Raw genomic sequence first — 24,280 nt, forward strand, 5'->3', positions numbered from 1 at the left:
TGGTTGCTGTGGTTGGTAGACGCTACCAGGCAGCCCTGAAGCCAGTAGACTAACCTCTACTACTGTCTCTCTTTCTCAACAGTTCATTCATGCTTTATCTTCTGCTTCTATACCATGTGCTCCAGCATGAGATCAAATCACCAGCAGGTTACAAGGCCCTCAGCCCCAGGGATTGGTAGATATGTGGTCTGGCCCGTTATTTTATAAAGGGCTGAAGAGACCAAAGCTTGTTGCCTATTCAGCTTGACAACTCAGAGTAGTTTTGTGAAGTATAAGGGATTTCTCTTCTGCGAGGTTTTAACAGAATAACCTACCTGAGGGAAGGGAAGGGGACAGGGGTGTATGTGCACAGGTGCTTGGTCTGTACTAATAGAATGGTGCTCAGATCACCTCACCTTCTGTTTCTAACACCACCTGTTAAGAAATAGCCCTCAGAGGACCTTCTGCTGACACTTAACCATGCTTAGAAGGGAGGGGCATGCATTATAGGGGCAGTACTGTCACTGATGTTATTTATTTTTCAACAGCGAGAACTTTCAAAGGCTTCCAAATCTGATGCTACTTCTCGAATCCTCAATTCGACCAACATCCAGTCCTGAGAAGCCCTGATTAGCCAGCCAGCTGTGGCTTCCTGTTCCTTGACCTAATTATAGAGGGGTAGCTTTAATTATTCTTCAGTTTGGTTTGCTTAAAACCCTGGATGGCTTCCATGACCATGGGCTTAACTTTAAGACACAGATGAGTGTTACATCATTTATTCAGTGGGTCCTCAGAGACTTGGTTTTATTTTGGCTCAAAAAAAATACATTAAAACTTAGTTTATAGTAGTAAGTGCAAATTTTAGCATATAGGGACCTATTTTCTTTCTGTACCCCATAATTTCACTTGCTGAAGCATGATCAAGGCTTGTTTTATTTCTCTCCATTGTGTAGGAAAATGATAGATTGTGCCCATCCTTGGGGTATGGGACAGAGGTAATTCTGACTTGTATACTTGTAATTAGCAATTAAGATCTTTTTAATTTAGAGATGTTCAATTAATGCTGTAGCTTTGTTAGCTTTGCTCTCACCAGAAGGCCTGTGCCCACAGGGCAGCCCTCCTCATGAGCATGTCTTTGTGTATCAGAAATTGAGTAGCCTGTCCTACTGCCAAAGAAGTGACAGAGAGACTGGGAGTGACTTGGTTAATTGTGTACAGTTCTGTTATTATAGTGCAATGCCCTCTGTGGGGTTATGTGTGTATGAACACATTTGCTTTTCTGAACTCTTTATTCTTCAGAGTTTTTCTCTGGATCCAGTCCCCCCCCATCCCTGTGCCCACTCTGCTTGAGTTCTTCTCCCTCCTGCAGTTGCCAGCTAAGCTGGGGGGGGGCAGGGGAGCATTTGAATGGGTTAGACCATTTCTGCTGTGGAGATTTGGAATTTTGCACATCAGTACTGGGGTGATGTTCCCGTGAGAGCTTCCACAACGTAGCTCCTTCTTTCTCCACCTAGCCAATCACTACTTGTTCTCCCCAAAACACCATTATTTATTCTTACTCTGCCTGCACTAATACTACTGGCAACACATTAAATGGTTCTCAGAAGCTTACCAGTGTGGACTTGGTCTTTGTCAGCCATGCTGTCTAGTCATACGTATACATGTCCTGTTTTTAAAATATAAATATATTGTTAAAAATAAATTAAAATGTGTATACTTACATTTCAAATACATGAACTGTGGTGGTTTTCATTTTTTTTTTTCAAATCACTTTTCAGTTGGTTTGGTTTGTTGAAAACAGGAGACTTAAAAAGATGTACAAGAAATTATTAGTAGGAAGTATGATTGTTACATTTAGTGCATTTCTAATATCTCTTATTCTCAGAAAAAATTTTTTGAGAGTATTGAAAACCTTAATTCCTGATAATAAAGGGACTAAATTAATATTAGGAAACTTATTTCATAGCTATTTGTCATATTAAGAGGAAGAACTAATAATATGGCTACATGACTTTATTCCTTTATTGAGGAATAATTTACATAGATAACGTCACATATTTAATGTACACTTTGATAAAATTTGACATACACCATGAGACCATCATGACATGACAATCAAGTTAGTGAATATATACATCACCCCCCAAAAATTTTTCCTGTCACTTTATCCCTCCATCCCACTGCCACCCATCAAGCAACCACTGACCTACTTTCTGCCACACTACAGATTTGTTTGCTTTTTCTAGAGTTTTATGTAAGAATCATGTTATATGTACTCTTTGATCTATCTTTTTTACTATTTTTCATGACTTTTGAGATTCATCTATATTGTTGCTTGTCCCCATAGTTCATTCATTTTTATTGCTAAGTAGTTTTCCATTCTGTGGTGTGATGGTTGAGTTCATGTGTCAGCTTTGCTAGGTTATGGTGCCTAGTTGTTTGGTCAAGGAAGCACTGGCATGACTGTTACTGTGAGGATATTTTGTGGATTCAAATCATCAGTAAGTTGTATGCATCTGAAGCTGATTATTTCTACAGTCAGTTGAGGAGACTGCCTGCAACATTGAGAAAAATCTCATCCAATCAGTTGAAGGCCTTAAAAGAAGTGATGATTTCAGCAGTCAGAAGGAAGAATTTCCATCTCTACTTCAGCCAGCCAGCTTCTCCTAGGGAATTCATCGAAAACCTTCATCAGAGTTCCCAACTTGCAGCCTACCCTATGGAATTTGGACTTGCCCACCCGCACGAGTCATGTAAGCCAACTCCTATAGTAAATCTCATAATATTTACATGTCAGTTCAGTTTCCCTGGAGAAACTTGACTAATACATCTGGATATACCAGAGTTAATTTACCTATTATGAACATTTGGGTTGTTTCCAGGTTTTAGCTAGTACAAATAAAGCAGCTGCGACCATTCATATACAAGTCCTTGTATCAATACATTTTTTTCTTTTGTGTACCTTAGGAGTGGAATGGCTGGATCACATGAAAGGTGTATATGTTTAACTATTTGAGAAACTGCCAAACTGTTTTCCAAAGTGGTTTCACTGTTTTACATTCCCACCAGTAACGTGTGAGAGTTCAGCTTCTCCACATCCTTGCCAACATTTGGTATTGTTTTTGTAGCTTTAGCCATTCTAGTGGGTGTTCTTTTTTTTCATTATGTTTCAACTTGCACTTCTGTATTGACTAATTGTTGAGTATCTTTTCATATGCTTATTTGCCATCCTTCTGTTTTCTTTGTTGAAATGTCTGTTCAACTCTTTTGCCCATTTTAAAAAATTGAGTTGTTTGTGTCCTTAAGTAAATTTTGAGAATTCCCTATATATTCTGGATACAAGTCCTTTATCAGGTACAGGCACTCCTCAAAGATATTGCGGGTATGGTTCCAGACTGCCACAATAAAGCAAATATTGCAATGAAGCGAGTCATATGAATTTTATGGTTTCCCAGTACATATAAAAGTTATGTTTATACTATACTGTAGTCTGTTAAGTGTGCAATAACATTATGTCTAAAAAGCACTGTACATACATTAATTAAAATGTGACACAAAGTGAGAACTCACTATTGGAAAAATGGCACCAATAGATTTGCTTGACGCAGGGTTGCCACAAACCTTCAATTTGTAAAAACACAATAAAGCAAAGCGCAATAAAACAAGGTATGCCTACATATGCCTTGCGAAGATTTTCTCCATAAATCTGTGGCTTATCCTTTTATTCTTTTAACAGTGTATTTTGCAAAGCAGAAGTTAATTGAACTTTTGGTATTGTAGTTAAGAAATCTTTACCTAACCCAAGCTCATAATGGTTTTCTCTCATACTTAACAAAAGTTTAAAATTTTACATACATCTGTGATCCATTTCACATCTTTGTCTGATTTATCCCTAAGAATTTCTTTCTTTTTTGATGCTATTGTAAATGGTATTGATTTTAAATTTGCCAATTTCCATTTGTTGAAAATATACAGAAACACAATTTTTTCCTATTAATCTAATACCCTGCAACCTTGCTAAACTTTATTACTTCCAAGTAGCTTTTTTTCTAGTTTTCTTTGAGGTTTTATACCTAGACAGTGATGTCATCTATGAAGAAACATCACTTTACTTCTTCCTGTTGAATTTCATGGTCTTTTTTTTTTTTTTTAATCTTCATTTTATTGAGATATATTCACATACCACGCAGTCATACAAAACAAACCGTACTTTCGATTGTTCACAGTACCATTACATAGTTGTACATTCATCACCTAAATCAATCCCTGACACCTTCATTAGCACACACACAAAAATAACAAGAATAATAATTAGAGTGAAAAAGGGCAATTGAAATAAAAAAGAACACTGGGTACCTTTGTTTGTTTCCTTCCCCTATTTTTCTACTCATCCATCCATAAACTAGACAAAGGGGAGTGTGGTCCTTATGGCTTTCCCAATCCCATTGTCACCCCTCATAAGCTACATTTTTATACAACTGTCTTCGAGATTCATGGGTTCTGGGTTGTAGTTTGATAGTTTCAGGTATCCACCACCAGCTACCCCAATTCTTTAGAACCTAAAAAGGGTTGTCTAAAGTGTGCGTAAGAGTGCCCACCAGAGTGACCTCTCGGCTCCTTTTGGAATCTCTCTGCTACTGAAGCTTATTTAATTTCCTTTCACATCCCCCTTTTGGTCAAGAAGATGTTCTCCGTCCCACGATGCCAGGTCTACATTCCTCCCCGGGAGTCATATTCCACGTTGCCAGGGAGATTCACTCCCCTGGGTGTCTGATCCCACGTAGGGGGGAGGGCAGCAATTTCACCTTTCAAGTTGGCTTAGCCAGAGAGAGAGGGCCACATCTGAGCAACAAAGAGGCATTCGGGAGGAGGCTCTTAGGCACAACCATAGGGAGGCCTAGCCTCTCCTTTGCAGCAACCGTCTTCCCAAGGGTAAAACTTATGGTAGAGGGCTCAACCCATCAAACCACCAGTCCCCTATGTCTGTGGAATTTCATGGTCTTTTAATTCCTTTTCTTGCCTGATTGAACTGGCTGAACACAATGCTGAATAGAAGTTATGAGAGCAGATGTCATTATCTGGTAATTGATCTTAGGGGGAAAGTATTCAGTCTTTCACTGTTGTTAATAATGTATTCTGTAGATTTTTCATATATACTCTTTATCAGGTTGAGGAAGTTCCCTTCCATTCCTACTTTGCTTAGAGTTTTTATCAGGAATTAATGTTGGATTTTCTAAAATGCTTTTTCTGCATCTAGTGGATGATCCTTTTATTTAAGTTAGTTTATGGGAATTTATATTTTAAAAATATTAATGTAAATCTGCATTTCTGGGATAAACCTCAATTGGTCATGATGTATTATTGCTTTAATATATCATTGGGTATTATTTCTTAACATTGTGTTTAGAAATTTTGCATCTATGTTCATGAGAAATATGGTCTGTAATTTTCTTTCCTAACAATAATGTTTTCAGTTTTGTTATCAGAGTACACTGGCCTCACAAAGTGAACTGGAAAGTCTTTCCTCCTCTTCAGTTTTTATGGAAGAGTTTGTGGTAATTAATATATCTTCCTAAATGTTTAGTAGAATTCACTAGTAAAGCCTGCTGAGCCTTGACTTTTCTCTGTGGAGAAGTTTCTAACTGTAATTTCAACTTATTTAATAGATACTTATTTTTTAATTAGAGAAGTTATAGGTTTACAGAAAAATCAAGCATAAAATAGTTTCCATATTACACCTCCTCTATTATTAAAACCTTCCATTAATATAGTATATTTGTTACAACAGATAAAAACGTTTTTATACTTAAATAGTAACTATAATCCATGGTTTACATTAGGGGTCACTGCTTCTATTGTAAAGTCCTATGTTTTCTTTTGTTTTTTATTTTAGTAATATACATACAACCTTAAATGACCTCTTTGAACCACATTCAAGTATGTACTTCAGTGCTGTTAATTACGTTCACAATGTAGTGCTACTATCACCCCCATCCATTGCTAGAACTCTTCCATCACCCCAAAGAGAAAGTCAGTACAATTAAAACATTAATTTCCCATTCCTTACCTCACTCCAGCACCTGGTCACCTATATTCTAGTTTTTAACTATATGAATTTGCTTATTCTAATTATTTCATATCAGTGAGATCATACGATAATTGTCCTTTTGTGTCTGGCTTATTTCACTGAACATGTCTTCAAGGTTCATCCATGTTGTTGCATGCATCAGTACTTCATTCCTTTTTACAGTTGAATAGTATGCCATTATATGTGTATACTGCATTTTTTTCATTCATTGCTTGATGCATACTTGGGTTGCTTCCATCTTTTGGCAATTGTGAATAATGCTGCTATGAACATTGGTGTGGAAATAACTGTTTGAGCCCCAGCTATCAATTCTTTTGGGCACATACATAGGAGTGGGATTGCCAGGTCATATGGTAAATCTATATTTAACTTTCTGAGGAGTTGGTCAAACTGTGTTCCAAAATAGCTGCACTATTTTACATTCCCACAAATAATGAGTGTTCCTATTTCTCCACATCCTCTCCAATACTTACAATTTTGTTTTGTTTTTATTTTACTTTGTTATAGCACTAGCCATTCTATTGGGTGTGAAGTGGTAATTCACTGTGGTTTTGATTTGCATTTCCCTCTGATTAAGTATATTCAGCATCTTTTCATGTGCTTTTTGGCTATTTGTGACTCTGAGAAATGGCTATTCAAGTCTTGCCCATTTGTTAATTGGGTTGTTTGCCTTTTTGAGTTAAGGTGTATAGAATTTCTTTATATATTCTGGATATAAAAACCCTTATTGGATATGTGATTTCCACATATTTTCCCCCATTATGTAGGTTTTCATTTTACTCTGATAAAGTCCATTGATGCATGAAAGTTTTTAATTTTGATGAGGTCCCATTTATCTTTTTTTTTTTTTTTTTTGCTGTTGTTGCTTGTACTTTGGGTGTAAAGTCTAAGAAACCATTGCCTTATGCAAAGTCCTGAAGATGCTTCTCTATGTCTTCTTCTAGAAGTAATTTAGTTCTGTTTCATATATTTAGGGTTTTTATTATTTTGAGTTGTTTTTGTCTATGTGAGGTAGGGGTCCTCCTTCATTCTTCTGCATATGGACATCCAGTTTCCCCAGCACCACTTGTTGAAAACTATTCTTTCCCATTAGAGTGGACTTGGTATCCTTGCCACAGATTAGTCGGCCATAAATGTGAGGGTTGATTTTTGAAATCTTAATTTGATGGTATTGGTCTATGTCAGTTCTTGTGACAGTATCATGCTGTTTTGATTATGTTTTGATTAATGTGACTTTGTAATATGTTTTAAGATTGGGAAGTGTGAGTCTTCCAACTTAGTTCTTTTTCAAGAAGGCTTTGGCTATTTGGGGCCCCTTACCCTTCCATATAAATTTGATGATTGGCTTTTCTATTTCTGCAGAGTAGGTGTTTGAATTTCTATTGGGTTGCTTTGAATCTGTAAATCACTTTGAGTAGAACCGACATCTTAGCAATATTTACTCTTCCCATCCATGAACATGGAATGTTCTTCCATTTATTTAGGTCTTGTTTTCTTTTAGCATGTTTTATAGTTTTCTGAGTACAGGTCCTTTATATCCTTGGCTAAATGTATTCCTAGATATTTGATTCTTTTAGTTTCTATTGTAAACGGAGTTTTGGTTTTTTTTCTTGATATCTTCTTCAGATTGTTTATTACAGTTTATAGAAACACTGTTGATTTTTGCATGTTAATCTTATACTGTGCTACTTTATCTCCAGGAGCTTTGTTGTGGATTTCTCAGGATTTTCTATGTATAGTATCATGTTATCTGCATGTCCTTTCTTCTTAAGTGAGGTTTGGAAGTTTGTGTCTTTTATGGAATTTGTTAAGTACATCTAAATTGTTCACTTTATTGGTATAAAGTTCATATTTATTATCCTTTGAAGATCTGTAGAATGTGTTGTGTCTCTCATTCTTGATTGATGTTGGTAATTTGTCTTTTCCTTATCAGAGGTTTAGCTGTTTCATTGATCACCTCAAATAACCAGATTTGGGGTTCACTGATATTTCTCTTTAATATTGTGTTCTCTTTAAAAAGAAAATATTTTCTTTTTCCTGATTACTCTGATTTAATTTGCTCTTTTACTAGTTTCATAAGTGTTAGGTTTTTTGACTGGGAAGAGAAGAGATCAAAACTTGGAGACAGGTTTATTTACACATAGGTGGGCTGAAGTGAAAAAAGGCAACAGCCCTGAACAAAGCTGGGAGTACAATTTTATAGCTTTTAGGAGGGGTTTGGAGTAAGATAGAGAAGTAAGGAGTTGATGTCAGGGGATTGGTTTGCTTAGGGTGGGTAAGAAGAAGTTGACTTTAGGGAGGTTATTACATTATGGAAAACTTTTGTGTTTGTTCTTGCTCAAACTGCCATGTTAGCTAAGAGTAGGTTTTATGTAAACAGTCACATCGCTGTGGAAGCAGAGGGCTTCCTGGAATATTTGCTAAGAGTGGGCTGTGTGTGTTTTGGGGGTGGGGAGTTTTGCCTAACATTCTAGGCTTTTTCTTGCAAATCTGTCTTCTGTATCTGCTTCCAGTTGGTGGGAGGGGGTATGGGGGGTGGGAGTTGTTCCTTGCAGGGACAATGGCTGATAAGAGTGTTTTCTTTGGAGTAGCATGTTGCTGATGGCTTGTATTGTTCTGCAAATGAATTTAATTAAAAGTTGTAAGAGACAGGGTCCCAGGAAAAGGATTAAAATGAGCATGATAGGAGGTATTATTAGAGGTATTAGTATAGAACGTAGAGGAGATAAGTAGGGTATGAGAGAGCTGAGCCAGGATGAGTTGTCAGTTGCATTTTTTTTTAGCCCTTTTAATATTTTTCATGTTTTCTTTTAGGATTTTTAGATTTTGTACTACCTGCCCTGTGGTGGTAATGTAGAAACAGCAAGTTTCGTTTATTATAGCACAAGTACCACCTGCTACAGTGGTCAGGACATATAGGGCTCTTCTATTTTGCAGGACTACATCTGCTAAGCTGTATAGAGATCTTTGTTGTTTTTTTATGGTTATTACAGTGGCATTCCAAGACTGCTGCATCATAATAGAGATGTTTAAAACTGATCTTTCTAACTTAGAATGCCCGCAAACCAGAAGAGACCTCGGAAAATTGAACGTTTAATGCTTGTTTTTTTTAAATAGGTTTATTGTGTGTGTGATATACCCACTCTGCTGTGTCTGTTATCCTTTTTTGCTTCAGTAGCTTGCCCAGAGTTAGGGAGGTTTTTAGAAATGAACCTAAGTTGGGGATTTGGCCAGAAGTGGCTATTTCTGTGGGGTTAAGACAGTTGCATTTGGGAGTAATGAGACAATAGTGCAGGTTTCAGATCATAGCCTTGGGAAGATAAAGTATGTTGTGTTCCTGCACAGGAAGTAGTACACTGTTTCCTTAAAGGAGAGAGCAGTTGTGGATCCTTGGGGTTGAGAATATTTAAAGGCGCTTAGAATAAGCATATTTTTTTTAGGGTTGATGATTAGTCAGCTTGAGAAGAAATCATCTACGCACAAGGGGGAGTAGCTGGGTTCTGATGTGTTCGTGTGTGTCATGGCTTTGGCAGAGTAAGTTGTGGAAAATGAGTTGGAAAAGGCTATTTTTTGGGGTCTAGGGTAGGGAATAGTTCATTATCCTCTTTGTCTCCTGAGATATTGAATAGCTGACCTGAACGTGCCCCTATGCCAGAGTTCTGTTTCGTGTTGTGAGCTGTTATATTGGAGAACTTTTTCAGTGTAACTTTTTGAGACATTTTGGGTGGTTCTTCCCCAGAATAGAGGAGCGGTATTACTGTAGTGCAGGTAGGCTTCAGTGGGGACCCATGTTCATGTTGAAGGGCTAAAATACAAGGTGTGATTACAGTAGGAGATGTTAAGATAGCTGAGATATGATGCTTCAGGGTGTAAGGAGTTATGCCAGAAGCAAACGTATGCTTTATCCATTAAGTGTGTGATGGTTCCTGCTGGTTTAGAATTTTAAAAAAAAGTCTTGTGTCTGAAGTTTACTAAGTGCTAGAAGTGCTAGCTGAGTTTTGTTTAGTGTGTGGTATTGCTTAAATTGATTTTAAGCCTGAGGTAATGCGGTGTTATGTTGAGAAGGGTTTTTGGACTTAAGGGAAAGGCTAGAAGAGAAACTGGACGGCTGAGTGGTTTAACAATATATAAGCTGAGTTTTTATTAGTAGATACAAAAGTTTTAGGTGAGGGGGTTTTTAAATATTACATTTACTTCCCCTGCAGGGAGCTTTTTTGGGGTCAGATTTACAGTCGGTTTGGGGTATACTGAGTGTTTGCAAACTTAATACAGTTTCCTGGGGGATGAGGGTTCCAGATGGGAAATACAACTAACTTTACAACCAGAGCTAACTGACCTTATTATTTTTTTAAATTTTTAGTGTTTGTGGCACAGGCAAGAGTAAATTATCATTGCTGCTTCACTGTGGCTTGAGAGCAGCTGGCCCCCTTTGAATTTGCAAGGGTTGCGTGGGCCCCGCGGTTAGATAGTGGTTGGAGTTTTTAAAGTTTTCAGCTAGCTTGAGGAAAGAAAGGGGTTTTGGTTTGTTGTGGGGGGTGGTATTGCTTTTTTGGAGGGAGTTAGGGAATATTTTAAGTGGGTGACGGAGGTTAATGAGATTTGGGCTTTTTGTGCTGTTACATGATACCGGAGGTGTTTTAGTTGGTTTAGAATTTTTTTTTTTTTTTTAATCTTCATTTTATTGAGATATATTCACATACCACGCAGTCATACAAAACAAATCGTACTTTCGATTGTTTACAGTACCATTACATAGTTGTACATTCATCACCTAAATCAATCCCTGACACCTTCATTAGCACACACACAAAAATAACAAGAATAATAATTAGAGTGAAAAAGAGCAATTGAAGTAAAAAGAACACTGGGTACCTTTGTCTGTTTGTTTCCTTCCCCTATTTTTCTACTCATCCATCCATAAACTAGACAAAGTGGAGTGTGGTCCTTATGGCTTTCCCAATCCCATTGTCACCCCTCATAAGCTACATTTTTATACAACTGTCTTCGAGATTCATGGGTTCTGGGTTGTAGTTTGATAGTTTCAGGTATCCATCACCAGCTACCCCAATTCTTTAGAACCTAAAAAGGGTTGTCTAAAGTGTGCCTAAGAATGCCCACCAGAGTGACCTCTCGGCTCCTTTTGGAATCTCTCTGCCACTGAAGCTTATTTCATTTACTTTCACATCCCCCTTTTGGTCGAGAAGATGTTCTCCGTCCCACGATGCCAGGCCTACATTCCTCCCCGGGAGTCATATTCCACGTTGCCAGGGAGATTCACTCCCCTGGGTGTCTGATCCCACGTAGGGGGGAGGGCAGTGATTTCACCTTTCAAGTTGGCTTAGCCAGAGAGAGAGGGCCACATCTAAGCAACAAAGAGGCATTCGGGAGGAGGCTCTTAGGCACAACCATAGGGAGGCCTAGCCTCTCCTTTGCAGCAACCGTCTTCCCAAGGGTAAAACCTGTGGTAGAGGGCTCAACCCCCAAAACCACCCGTCCCCCATGTCTGTGGTCATGCCAGCAACCATGGAGGTGGGGCAGGCGAACACCCCTGCATTCTCCACAGGCTCCCCAAGGGGGCACTACATCTTTTTTTTTTCCTTGTTTTTCTTTTTTTTTTTTTTCCTTGTTTTTCTTTTTTTCTTTTTTTTAACTTTCCCTTCTTTTTTAAATCAACTGTATGAAAAAAAAAGTTGAAAAGAAAACAAACATACAATGAAAGAACATTTCAAAGAGACCATAACAAGGGAGTAAGAAAAAGACAACTAACCTAAGATAACTGCTTAACTTCCAACATGTTCCTACTTTACCCCAAGAAAGTTACATAATATAGCAACATTTCTGTGAACTTGCTCCTACTATATCCATCAGAAATTAACAGACTATAGTCATTCCTGGGCATCCCCAGAACGTTAAATAGCTTATCTGTTCTTCTTGGATTATTGTTCCCCCTTCCTTAATTGCTCTCTATTGCTAGTTCCCCTACATTCTACATTATAAACCATTTGTTTTACATTTTTCAAAGTTCACATTAGTGTAGCATATAATATTTCTCTTTTTGTGCCTGGCTTATTTCGCTCAGCCTTATGTCTTCAAGGTTCATCCATGTTGTCATATGTTTCACGAGATCGTTCCTTCTTACTGCCGCGTAGTATTCCATCATGTGTATATACCACATTTTATTTATCCACTCATCTGTTGAAGGACATTTGGGTTGTTTCCATCTCTTGGCAATTGTGAATAATGCTGCTATGAACATTGGCGTGCAGATATCTGTTCGTGTCACTGCTTTCCGATCTTCCGGGTATATACCGAGAAGTGCAATCGCTGGATCGAATGGTAACTCTATATCTAGTTTTCTAAGGAACTGCCAGACTGACTTCCAGAGTGGCTGAACCATTATACAGTCCCACCAACAATGAATAAGAGTTCCAATTTCTCCACATCCCCTCCAGCATTTGTAGTTTCCTGTTTTTTTAATGGCAGCCATTCTAACCGGTGTTAGATGGTATCTCATTGTGGTCTTAATTTGCATCTCTCTAATAGCTAGTGAAGCTGAACATTTTTCATGTGTTTCTTGGCCATTTGTATTTCCTCTTCAGAGAACTGTCTTTTCATATCTTTTGCCCATTTTATAATTGGGCCATCTGTACTATTGTCATTCAGTTGTAGGATTTCTTTATATATGCAAGATATCAGTCTTTTGTCAGATACATGGTTTCCAAAAATTTTTTCCATGAGTTGGCTGCCTCTTTCCCTTTTTGAGAAATTCCTTTGAGGTGCAGAAACTTCTAAGTTTGAGGAGTTCCCATTTATCTATTTTCTCTTTTGTTGCTTGTGCTTTGGGTGTAAAGTCTAGGAAGTGGCCTCCTAATACAAGGTCTTGAAGATGTTTTCCTACATTATCTTCTAGGAGTTTTATGGTACTTTCTTTTATATTGAGATCTTTGGTCCATTTTGAGTTAATTTTTGTGTAGGGGGTGAGGTAGGGGTCCTCTTTCATTCTTTTGGATATGGATATCCAACTCTCCCAGCCCCATTTGTTGAAAAGGACCGTTATGGCTCAGTTCGGTGACTTTGGGGGCCTTATCAAAGATCAGTCGGCCATAGATCTGAGGGTCTATCTCTGAATTCTCAATTCGATTCCATTGATCTATATGTCTATCTTTGTGCCAGTACCATGCTGTTTTGGCAACTGTGGCTTTATAATAAGCTTCAAAGTCAGGGAGTGTAAGTCCTCCCACTTCGTTTTTCTTTTTTAGAGTGTCTTTAGCAATTCGAGGCATCTTCCCTTTCCAAATAAATTTGATAACTAGCTTTTCCAAGTCTGCAAAGTAGGTTGTTGGAATTTTGATTGGGATTGCATTGAATCTGTAGATGAGTTTGGGTAGAATTGACATCTTAATGACATTTAGCCTTCCTATCCATGAACATGGAATATTTTTCCATCTTTTAAGGTCCCCTTCTATTTCTTTTAGTAGAGTTATGTAGTTTTCTTTGTATAGGTCTTTTACATCTTTGGTTAAGTTTATTCCTAGGTACTTGATTTTTTTAGTTGCTATTGAAAATGGTATCTTTTTCTTGAGTGTCTCTTCAGTTTGTTCATTTCTAGCATATAGAAACATTACTGACTTATGTGCATTAATCTTGTATCCCGCTACTTTGCTAATTTGTTTATTAGCTCTAGTAGCTGTATCGTCAATTTCTCAGGGTTTTCTAGATATAAGATCATATCATCTGCAAACAATGACAGTTTTACTTCTTCTTTTCCAATTTGGATGCCTTTTATTTCTTTGTCTTGCCGGATTGCCCTGGCCAGCACTTCCAGCACAACGCTGAATAACAGTGGTGACAGCGGGCATTCTTGTCTTGTTCCTGATCTTAGAGGGAAGGCTTTCAGTCTCTCACCATTGAGTACTATGCTGGCTGTGGGTTTTTTCATATATGCTCTTTATCATGTTGAGGAAGTTTCCTTCAATTCCTACCTTTTGAAGTGTTTTTATCAAAAAGGGATGTTGGATTTTGTCAGATGCTTTTTCAGCATCTATTGAGATGATCAATTGATTTTTCCCTTTCGAGTTTTTAATGTGTTGTAATACATTGATTGTTTTTCTTATGTTGAACCATCCTTGCATGCCTGGAATGAACCCCCACTTGGTCATGGTGTATGATTTTTTTAATGTGTCTTTGGATTCGATTTGCAAGTATTTTGTTGAGGATTTTTTGCATCTATATTCATTAGGGAGATTGGCCGGTAGTTTTCCTTTTTTGTAGCATCTTTGCCTGGTTTTGGTATTAGATTGATGTTAGCTTCATAAAATGAGTTAGGTAGTGTTCCATTTTCTTCAATGTTTTGAAAGAGTTTGAGTAAGATTGGTGTCAGTTCTTTCTGGAAAGTTTGGTAGAATTCCCCTGTGAAGCCATCTGGCCCTGGGCATTTATTTCTGGGAAGATTTTTGATGACTGATTGGATCACTTTGCTTGTGATGGGTTGGTTGAGGTCTTCTATTTCTTCTCTGGTCAGTCTAGGTTGTTCATATGTTTCCAGGAAATTGTCCATTTTCTTCTACATTATCCAGTTTGTTGCCATACAGTTGTTCATAGTATCCTCTTATAATTTTTTTAATTTCTTCAGGATCTGCAGTTATGTCACCTTTTTCATTCATTATTTTGTTTATATGGGTCTTCTCTCTTTTTGATTTTGTCAGTCTAGCTAGGGGCTTGTCAATCTTGTTGATCTTCTCAAAGAACCAAGGTTGTTCATATTATCCTCTCTATTGTTTTTTTTGTTCTCTCTGTCATTTATTTCTGCTTTAATCCTTGTTATTTCTTTTCTTGTACTTGGTTTAGGATTGGTTTGCTGTTCATTTTCTAGCTTCTTCAGTTGATCCATTAGTTCTTTGATTTTGGCTCTTTCTTCCTTTTTAATATATGCGTTTAGTGCTATAAATTTCCCCCTTAGCACTGCTTTTGCTGCATCCCATAGGTTTTGGTATGTTGTGTTCTCATTTTCATTCGTCTCTATATATTAGCAATTTCTCTTGCTATTTCTCTTAACCCACTGATTGTTTAGGAGTGTGTTGTTTAACCTCCAGGTATTTGTGAATTTTCTAAGTCTCTGATGGTTATTGACTTCTAATTGTATTCCATTGTGGTCAGAGAATGTGCTTTGAATTAATTTCAATCTTTTTAAATTTATTGAGGCTTGTTTTATGTCCCAGCATATGATCTATTCTGGAGAAAGTTCCATGAGCACTAGAAAAGTATGTGTATCCTGGTGATTTGGGATGTAATGTCCTGTATATGTCTGTTAAATCTAATTCATTTATCAGATTGTTTAGGTTTTCAGTTTCCTTATTGGTCTTCTGTCTGGTTGATCTATCTATAGGAGAGAGTGATGTGTTGAAGTCTCCCACAATTATTGTGGAAACATCAATTGCTTCCTTTAGTTTTGCCAGTGTTTCTCTCATGTATTTTGTGGCACCTTGATTGGGTGCATAGACATTTACGATTGTTATTTCTTCTTGCTGAATTGCCCCTTTTATTAGTATGTAGTGGCCTTCTTTGTCTCTCAAAACATCCCTGCATTTGAAGTCTATTTTATCTGAGATTAATATTGCTACACCTGCTTTCTTTTGGCTGTAGCTTGCATGAAATATTTTTTTCCATCCTTTCACTTTCAGTTTCTTTGTGTCCCTGTGTCTAAGATGAGTCTCTTGTATGCAACATATTGATGGTTCATTTTTTTGATCCATTCTGCGAATCTATATCTTTTAATTGGGGAGTTTAATCCATTTACATTCAACATTATAACTATGAAGGCATTTCTTGAATCAGCCATCTTATCCTTTGGTTTATGTTTGTCATATTTTTCCCCTCTGTCTATTAATATCCTTTATTGTACCCATACCGAATCTCTTTAGTACTGAACCTTTCTCCAAGTCTCTCTGTCCTTTCTTTGTTTTTCTGTCTGTAGGGCTTCCTTTAGTATCTCCAGTAGGGCAGGTCTCTTGTTAGCAAATTCTCTCAGCATTTGTTTGTCTGTGAAAAATTTAAGCTCTCCCTCCAATTTGAAGGAGAGCTTTGCTGGATAAAGTGTTCTTGGCAGGAAATTTTTCTCACTCAGAATTTTAAATATATCGTGCCACTGCCTTCTCGCCTCCATGGTGGCTGCTGAGTAGTCACTACTTAGTCTTATGCTGTTTCCTTTGTAGTGGTGAATTGCTTTTCTCTTGCTGCTTTCAGAACTTGCTCCTTCTCTTCTGTGTTTGACAGTGTGATCAGTATATGTCTCGGAGTGGGTTTATTTGGATTTATTCTATTTGGAGTTCGCTGAGCATTTATGATTTGTGTATTTATGTTGTTTGAAGATTTGGGAAGTTTTCCCCAACAATTTCTTTGAATACTCTTCCTAGACCTTTACCCTTTTCTTCCCCTTCTGGGACACCAATGAGTCTTATATTTGGACGTTTCATATTATCTATCATATCCCTGAGGTCCATTTTGATTTTTTCAATTTTTTTCCCCATTCTTTCTTTTATGCTTTCATTTTCCATTCTGTCATCTTCCAGGTCACTGATTCGTTGTTCAACTTCCTCTAGTCTTGTACTATGAGTGTCCAGAATCTTTTTAATTTGGTCAACAGTTTCTTTAATTTCCATAAGGTCATCCATTTTTTTATTTAGTCTTGCAATGTCTTCTTTATGCTCTTCTAGTCTTCTTGATTTCCTTCATATCCCATACTATGGTCTCATTGTTCATCTTTAGTTCTTTGAGTAGCTGCTCTAGGTGCTGTGTCTCTTCTGGTCTTTTGATTTGGGTGCTTGGGCTTGGGTTATCCATATCGTCTGGTTTTTTCATATGCTTTATAATTTTCTGTTGTTTTTGGCCTCGTGGCATTTGCTGAACTTGATAGGGTTCTTTTAGGGTTTGTAGACCTATTGAAGTCCTTATCTCTAATTTATCAGATCTACAGCTTCGTGGAGTACACTTTCTCTAACTAACCAGCAGGTGGCGTCCACGAGCCACCTGTTCTCCACAAGCCAGTTCTCCCCTGCTTACCCTTTTTTTTGGTGAGTGGGGGAGTGAGTCTTGTGGGGCCCAATTGGTGTACCAAGCTTGCGTGTGTAGTTGGTGTTGCCTGCCCTGTATGTGGGGCGTGTTTCTGGGCAGTCGGGGAGGGGGGGGTGGCCCTAACAATCAAATCTCCCTGATGGTCCTAGAGTTTTAAAGCTGCTGCAATAGTCTAATCCTTCAGTTCAGTCCTGCCACAGTTTGTCTCTGCCACTGGTATTGGCGTATGGCTCCTGAGACTTGCAAGTGGGCCCCTCTTCCAGGCCGTGCACCCCGGGTCCTCTGTTGAGGGATGACTGTGCTATGTCACAGGTGAGTGCCGTCCCCCCAGGGCGGTTCTGGGCTGCTGGGCTGTGTAGGGAGGCTCCCAGTCTGCTGAAATGATGGCTGAATGGGGCTTTGTTAATTCACACTGCTCCACCTTCCCAGCTCTGGGACAATCAGCTGAGGTTGCAGGGAAGGTTGTAGAAGTAGGGTAGTTAAGGGCTGCAAAATTATGCTATTAACTCCCACTATTAAGACTGAGGATTTGTTTTTTGGCCCTTTATATTCAGGGAAAGTGGAGTAAGTGGCCCCTGTGTTTATAAGAAACGAAACCGGATTACTTGCTACCAAGAGAGTTACCCAAAGTTTTGTGTGGGTGATTGTCGCAGGGCCTTGCGTGTTTTCTGGGCACCTACATTTCTCTGCCGCTAGTCCCAGGAGTTCTGGAAGGTTATGGTTGAGGGTCTTAGTTGGGTGGGTAACCTATGTCCCTCTGCTTTGAGAGACCCAGGGGCAGTTGGACTTGCTTTCAGAGCGGGTATGGCTCTGGTGGTGGTGGTGGGGAGGCTGGAGATTTGAGCATTGTCTGGCCCAGTGCCTCGATGTCCACATTTAAAACAAGCTCCAGGCAAGGCTTTCCCTCTTGGTTTAGGAGAGCCTCAGGTTTTTTTTCAGTGCTGAGGCAAGAAGCTGGTAAGCTTGAGTGTGAGATTTGGCTTTGGCGTCTTCAAGTTTTTCTTGTTGGGCTTGTATCTCTATTGTCAAAAACTTTAAAGGCTAGATCAATTAGCTCGCTTTCGTTAGTTTGGGGCCCTGCTACTCGCTTTTGGAGTTTTCGGCAGATGCTGGAGGTTGACTGAGAAATAAAATGCATATGGAGGAATAAAGAGTTTGGATTAAGATTAGCATAGCATTGGAAGGCTTTTTGGAGTCTACCTAGAAAAGCTGTTGGGTTTTTATTATTTTGGGAGATTTTTTTTTTTTTTCAATTTATTATAATTAACTGCTTTATGTGCTGTTCCTTACAGTTCCTCAAGGAGGCAAGTTATAAGGTTGCAAGACTGTTGGCCAGGTTTTCCATCTGGATAATTCCAGTGGGTTCTTTTGGGGGCATTGTGGTGGCTCCTATGGGGCTGTTATTAGGGTCCTTTTTAAGGTGTCTGCATGAGCTAGGGCTGCCAGTTATACTCATTCCTTTTCTTAGGCGGTGAGGCAGGTAGAGAGAATGATGTAAAGATTTCACTGGGTGAGACTGTAGGACACAGTAAGGTATTGGAATGTTTTAAAGAAATTGGGTGGGGTCAGTAGAATATGAACCTAGAGGCTGTTTAACTTGGGAAAGGTCAGAAAGAGAGAAGGGAACATGGACATGGATAGGTTTTTCTGGCCTGAATATTTCTTGAAAAGGGAAGACAGGCTGGGGCTGGGAGGATAGAGTCCTTCATGGGAAAGGAAAGGAAGGCTGAGACTTTGAGGTGGAGTCTGGAGATATGGGGAGGGTTGTTCCCTGGCTGTGGTTCAGCACAGCTTTAGCTGGCTAGGAGGGGCTGTGTAGGGACCAGGGGGAGAAGAATTGAGAAGGTTTTCGAAAGGATTGGAAGAGGAGGAGAGGGGAATGGAGGAGAAGGATTTGATAAATGGAACTTTATGGCAGAGAGAAGGGCACCTACAACAGGTTGAAGAAGGCTTGGACATATAAGACTTCACTCTACTTGCCAAGAGCTACAGTAATTCTCAAGGTTTTAGAATTTGTGGGTTGAGGGTTATGTAATGAGGGTGGATAGGCTGAGGAGAAATTCCAGCTCTCAAGCTTAGGAACAATCGAGAGGGTGTCCCCCCTTGAGAGTTCCCAAGCCCTGAGGCAGACGTAGGTAGAGGAGTGGATGGAGGCAGCCCACCGTCTCACTCGCTCCTAGGGTCCCGGACCTGGCAGAGGCAGCGCTCACCTAGCGCTAGGATTTCAGTGAGTGTTGTCCAGGACAACAGAGAAAGAGTGCCAGAGGGGAAAGAGAGGATGCTTTCTCCTTACCTGGAGGTGATTTGCCAGTGTTGGTGCTGAAGTCAGGCAAGAGAGTTCTGACCCGTCTGAGATTTTGTCTTTTTTCTTTCCTGGGTTTTGGCAACAAAATGTAAGGTTTTTTTTTTACTGGAAAGAGAAGAGACCAAAACTCCATTGGAGAAAGTTTTATTTATGCACAGGCAGGCTGAAGCCAAAAAATGGTGACATCCCTGAACAAAGGAAGGAGTACAGTTTTATAGCTTTGGGGAGGGGGGTTGGGGTGAGATAGAGAAATAAGGAGTTGACGTCAGGGGATTGGTTTGTTTAGGGCGGGTAAGATAAGGAGTTGACATTAGGGAGGTTATTACATTATGGAAAATTTTTGTTTTTGTTCTTGCTCAAACTACCATGTTAACTAAGAATGGGTTTTACGTGAACAGTCATGTTCATTGTGGGTGCTGAGAGCTTCCTGGAATATTTGCTAATGGTGGGTTGTGTGTGTGTTGGGGGTGGGGAATTTTGCCCAACAATAAGTATACCTTTCTTCTTTTTTTCATGTAGGCATTCACTACTGTAAATTTCCCCCTAAGAACTCCATTAGGATTGTAAAAAGAACTCCATTAGGATTGTAAAAATTCTCATTATGTTTTTATTTTCATTCAAAATCATCAATTCTTCTTTTATTTCTTCCTAGATCAAACTATTTGAATTTGCTTATTTACAAGTTTATTATTTCATTTCCAACTCTTTTGGGATTTTCCAGAGATCTGTTATTGATTTTTAAATTAAATCATCGTGCTATGAGAACAATTGCCTTGTATGACTTAAATTCTTTTAAATTTTTTGAGACTTATTTCTTGGCCCAATAATATGTTTTGTGTGTACTTGAGAAGAAACCCTGCTAGTGATTCTGATACACAATAAAGTTGAGAAATGTAAACTTTTAAAAAGATAACTGTGTAAACAAAAGTAGTAATGCATTGTGAGATTTATAACATATGTAAGATTAAAGTACACAAGGCAGTATAAAGTGTGGGACTGAGAACTGTTAAGTATGCTGTGACAAGGTTTTTATACTATACATGACATGGTATACTAATCACGTTAAGGTAGACTGTGATAAGATAAAGCTGTATACTATAAACCCTAAAGCCATCACTACAATTACAAAAGAAAGAGGTATAGGCAATAAATCAACAAGGGAGACAGAATAGAATTATAGAAATAAAAACAATATTCACAGTGATGGCGCAGTTAGATGCTCTGGGGTTCTGTCACTCCACAGAATATTTAAACAACTAGCAAAAACTAGCAGAACCTTCTGTTTAAGTCTCCTAGACTGCTTAAAGCAGATACCATGAAATGGGTTGACTTTTAACAATGGGGATTTATTAGCTTACATACTTAGGGTTTTGAGGCTGAGAAAATGTCCAAATCAAGGCATCATCAACATGATGCTTTCTCCCTGAAGGCTGGCTGGTGGCATTCCTGGACTCCTTGTCAGATGGTGGTGTCTGCTGGTCTCTCCTTTCTTTTCTGGTTTTCCTTGCCTTTTTTTTTTCCCCCCTCTCTCTGTATTGTTTGTAGAGGATTCCAATAAAAGGATTAAGATCCATTCTGAAAAAGTAGGTCACACCTTAATTGAAGTAGCCTTATCAAAAGACCTTATTTACAATGGGTCCACACCCACAGGAATGGATTAACTTTAAAAACATGCTTTTCTTCTTACAGTTTCAAATCACCACACCATCTTTCTCAGAACTCCGAAAAACAAAGGGCTAAAGTAACTGGTTGAGCACAAAGTCAAGAAGCAAGCAATATAAAAAATGGTAGGAAATGCGAATAACTGAAAATAGAAATGAGAAAAGGGACATTATTTCTGACCCCTCAGTAATAAAAAGGATTAAAAGAGGATGTTACCAACATTTTATGCCAACAAATTAGATAAACTAGAAGAAATGGACAAATTCTTAGAACCAGAACAATAATGACTAGAGACTAAGTCAGTAATCAAAAACTACCCAGCAAAGAAAAGTCCAGGACCAGATGGCTTCACTAGTGAATATTATCAAACATTCAAAGGAGAGTTACACACCTGTTCTGCTCACTTTCAAAAAATAAAAGGGAACAGCTAACTCATTTTATGAAGCCAAAATCACCCTAATACCAAAGCGAGATAAAGATACCACAAGAAAATTACAGACCAATATCCCTTACGTATACTGGTGTAAAAATCCTCAAGAAAACATTAGACTGAATCCAACAGCACACTAAACATTATATACCACAAGTGGGATTTATCCCAGGAATACAGGATGGTTTAAACATGAGAAAGTCAATTAATATAATACACCACAGTAATTGAATGAAGCAAATAAAACGCATGATCATCTGAATTTACATAGAAGACGTTCAACAAAATCCAACACATTCTTTATGAAAACACTCAAAAAACTAGGAGTAGAAGGGAACATTCTCAACATGAAAAAGGACATAGGTGAAAAACCCACAGCTAACATCATATTCGTTCGTAAAAGACTTAAGATCAGGATTTTCACTTCACTGCTGCTCTTCAACATTGAACTGGAAGTTCTTGCCAAGAGCAATTAGGCAAGAAAAAGAAAGAAAAGGCATCCATATTGGACAGGAAGAAATAACTTTTCCTATTTGCAGCTGACATGATCCTATACACAAAGCTCCTAAAGCTAACAATTCAACAAATAGCGCAGTGTAAGATTAACACGCAAAAGTCAACAGGGTTTCTATAAACTAGTAATGGAGACTCTGAAGAAGAAATCAAGAGAAAATCCATTTACAATAGCAACTAAAAGTATCAAATATCTAGGAATAAAAATGTATGATCTCACTGATATGGAACAATTAGAATAAGCAAATTCATACAGTAACAAACTTGAATACAGGTTACCAGGGACTGGGAATGGAGAGTTAAAGCTTAATTGGTTTAGAATTTCTATTGGGGGTGATGGAAAAGGTATGGAAATGGATGGTGGTGATGGTTGCACAACACTGAACGTCATTAATACCACTGACATCTGAATGTGGTGAAAGAGGGAAATTTTAGGTTGTGTATATGTTGCTGAAATAAAAATGTGATATACCAGTTTGTGCTGGTTTGAATCTATTATGCCCCCCAAAAAAGTCATGCAATTTTGTGGAGGCAGACTTAAATGATTAGGGTGGAATCTTTTGATTAGATCATTTCCATGGAGGTGTGACCCCCACCCATTCAGGGTGGGTCTTGATTAGTTTGCTGGAGTCCTTTAAGAGAGATCACAGAGAGAAGGAGCTCAGAAGCTGAGAGAGACACTTTGGAGAGAAGCTAAAACGTAATCCAGAGTTTCCCCCTGGGAGAAGCTGCGCCGACACAGACCCAGACACTAAGCTAAGAAATGAAGCCCAGTGTTTGCCCCAGAGAAGCTAAGAGAGGATTCCCACATACGTAGAAATGCCCCAGGAGAACCAAGCAGAGAGCTGAGAGAAGCTAAGAGAGACAAGCCCAGAGACATTTTGGAGAAAGCCATTTTCAAACACAAGCCAGGAGCAAAGGACCAGCAGATGCCAGCCACATGCTTTCCCAGCCAACAGAGGTGTTCCAGACCCCACTGGCCGTTCTGCAGTGAAGGTATCCTCTTGTTGATGCCTTAAGTTTGGGCCCTAATAAATCCCCTTTATAAAAGCCAATCCATTTCTGTTACTCTGCACAACAGCAGCTTTGGGCAACTGAAACACACTTCATACCCATTAGAATGGCTATATTTAAAAAAAGGAAAATAAGGTTTGCTGGGGATATCAAGAAATAGGAACCCTCATCCATTGTTGGTGGAAACGTAAAATGGTACAACCATTGTGGAAGACAGTTTGGTTTTTCATTAGAAAGTAAACTATAGAATGACTCAGGAATCCCACTTTTAGGTATATATCCAGAAGAATTTCAGCAGGATTACTACAGATACCTGTGCATCAATGTACATAGAAGCATTATTCACCATGAGTGGAAGCAACATAAATGTCTGTCAGCAGAGGAATGGATAGCCAAAATTTATATACATAGTGGAATATTATTCAGCCAAAAAAGAATGAAGTTCTGATACTTGCTAAAACATGGATGAACCTTGAAGACATCATGTTGAGTGAAGTAGGCCAGATCAGACAAAAGAATAAATGTTGATCTGATTTATATGAAATAACTAGAATATGCAAATTCAAGGACACAAAACATAGATTACAGGTTATCAGGGGAACAGATGGGGTGCCTGAATTCCACAGATAACACATTACAATATCAATTTCCAGGTTGCAACATAAGATTATAAAACATACAAGGAGACATGAAATGATGCACCATGGAAAGGAACAGTATTGCATTAGAAACCATCAAGAAGGAAGACCATACTTGAGATATAGCAAAGATATTTTAGAAAATGTTCCTAAAAAGGAAAAGAAGATAAAGAACTAAAGAAAATCAGGAAAACAACAGAGGAACACAAAGAGACTATCAATAAAGGGATATAAATCTTGAAAAGGAACCAAACAAAGGTGAAGACCATAGTCAGAGTAATTTTCAAAATTCCGTAGAGGGGTTCAAGAGGCTATTGGAGCCAGGAAAAGAAAGAATCAGTGAACCTGAAAATAACATAGGTGAAATTATTCAGTCTGATAAGCAGGAAGAAAAAGAATGAAGAAAAGTGAACAGAATCTGAGACAACTGCGGGACACTGAAGCATACCAATATACACATTGTGGGCCTTCTAGAGGGAGAAGAAAGAGAAAATGGCAGAAGAAATATTTTAATAATGACTGAAAACAAATTAACAAAAGACATGAACATACACAATCTAGAAGCTCAACAAACTACAAAC

The 24,280-nt window shown here is 38.4% G+C and overlaps 2 protein-coding genes across 6 annotated transcripts in view; one reads left to right on the forward strand and one right to left on the reverse strand.

Moving 5' to 3' along the window:
- Window positions 1–3,630, forward strand: part of PRC1 (protein regulator of cytokinesis 1) — a 48,020-nt gene extending 44,390 nt beyond the window's left edge. For 4 of the 5 annotated variants that reach the window (XM_037833071.1, XM_037833072.1, XM_037833073.1 and 1 more), the window contains one exon: window positions 528–3,630. In XM_037833071.1, coding sequence (XP_037688999.1) covers window positions 528–599 — 72 coding nt within the window. In that variant the 3' untranslated portion in view covers window positions 600–3,630. The remainder of the gene's footprint in view (window positions 1–527) is intronic. The other variant, XM_037833075.1, reaches the window with a different exon arrangement.
- Window positions 1–24,280, reverse strand: part of RCCD1 (RCC1 domain containing 1) — an 80,559-nt gene that overhangs the window by 1,686 nt on the left and 54,593 nt on the right. Inside the window, exon 9 of the transcript XR_005216363.1 lies at window positions 1,592–1,645. The gene's annotated coding sequence lies outside the window, so the exon portion shown is untranslated. The remainder of the gene's footprint in view (window positions 1–1,591; window positions 1,646–24,280) is intronic.

This window comes from Choloepus didactylus, chromosome 4 (assembly GCF_015220235.1).
Source record: "Choloepus didactylus isolate mChoDid1 chromosome 4, mChoDid1.pri, whole genome shotgun sequence".
Lineage (NCBI taxonomy): Eukaryota > Metazoa > Chordata > Mammalia > Pilosa > Megalonychidae > Choloepus > Choloepus didactylus.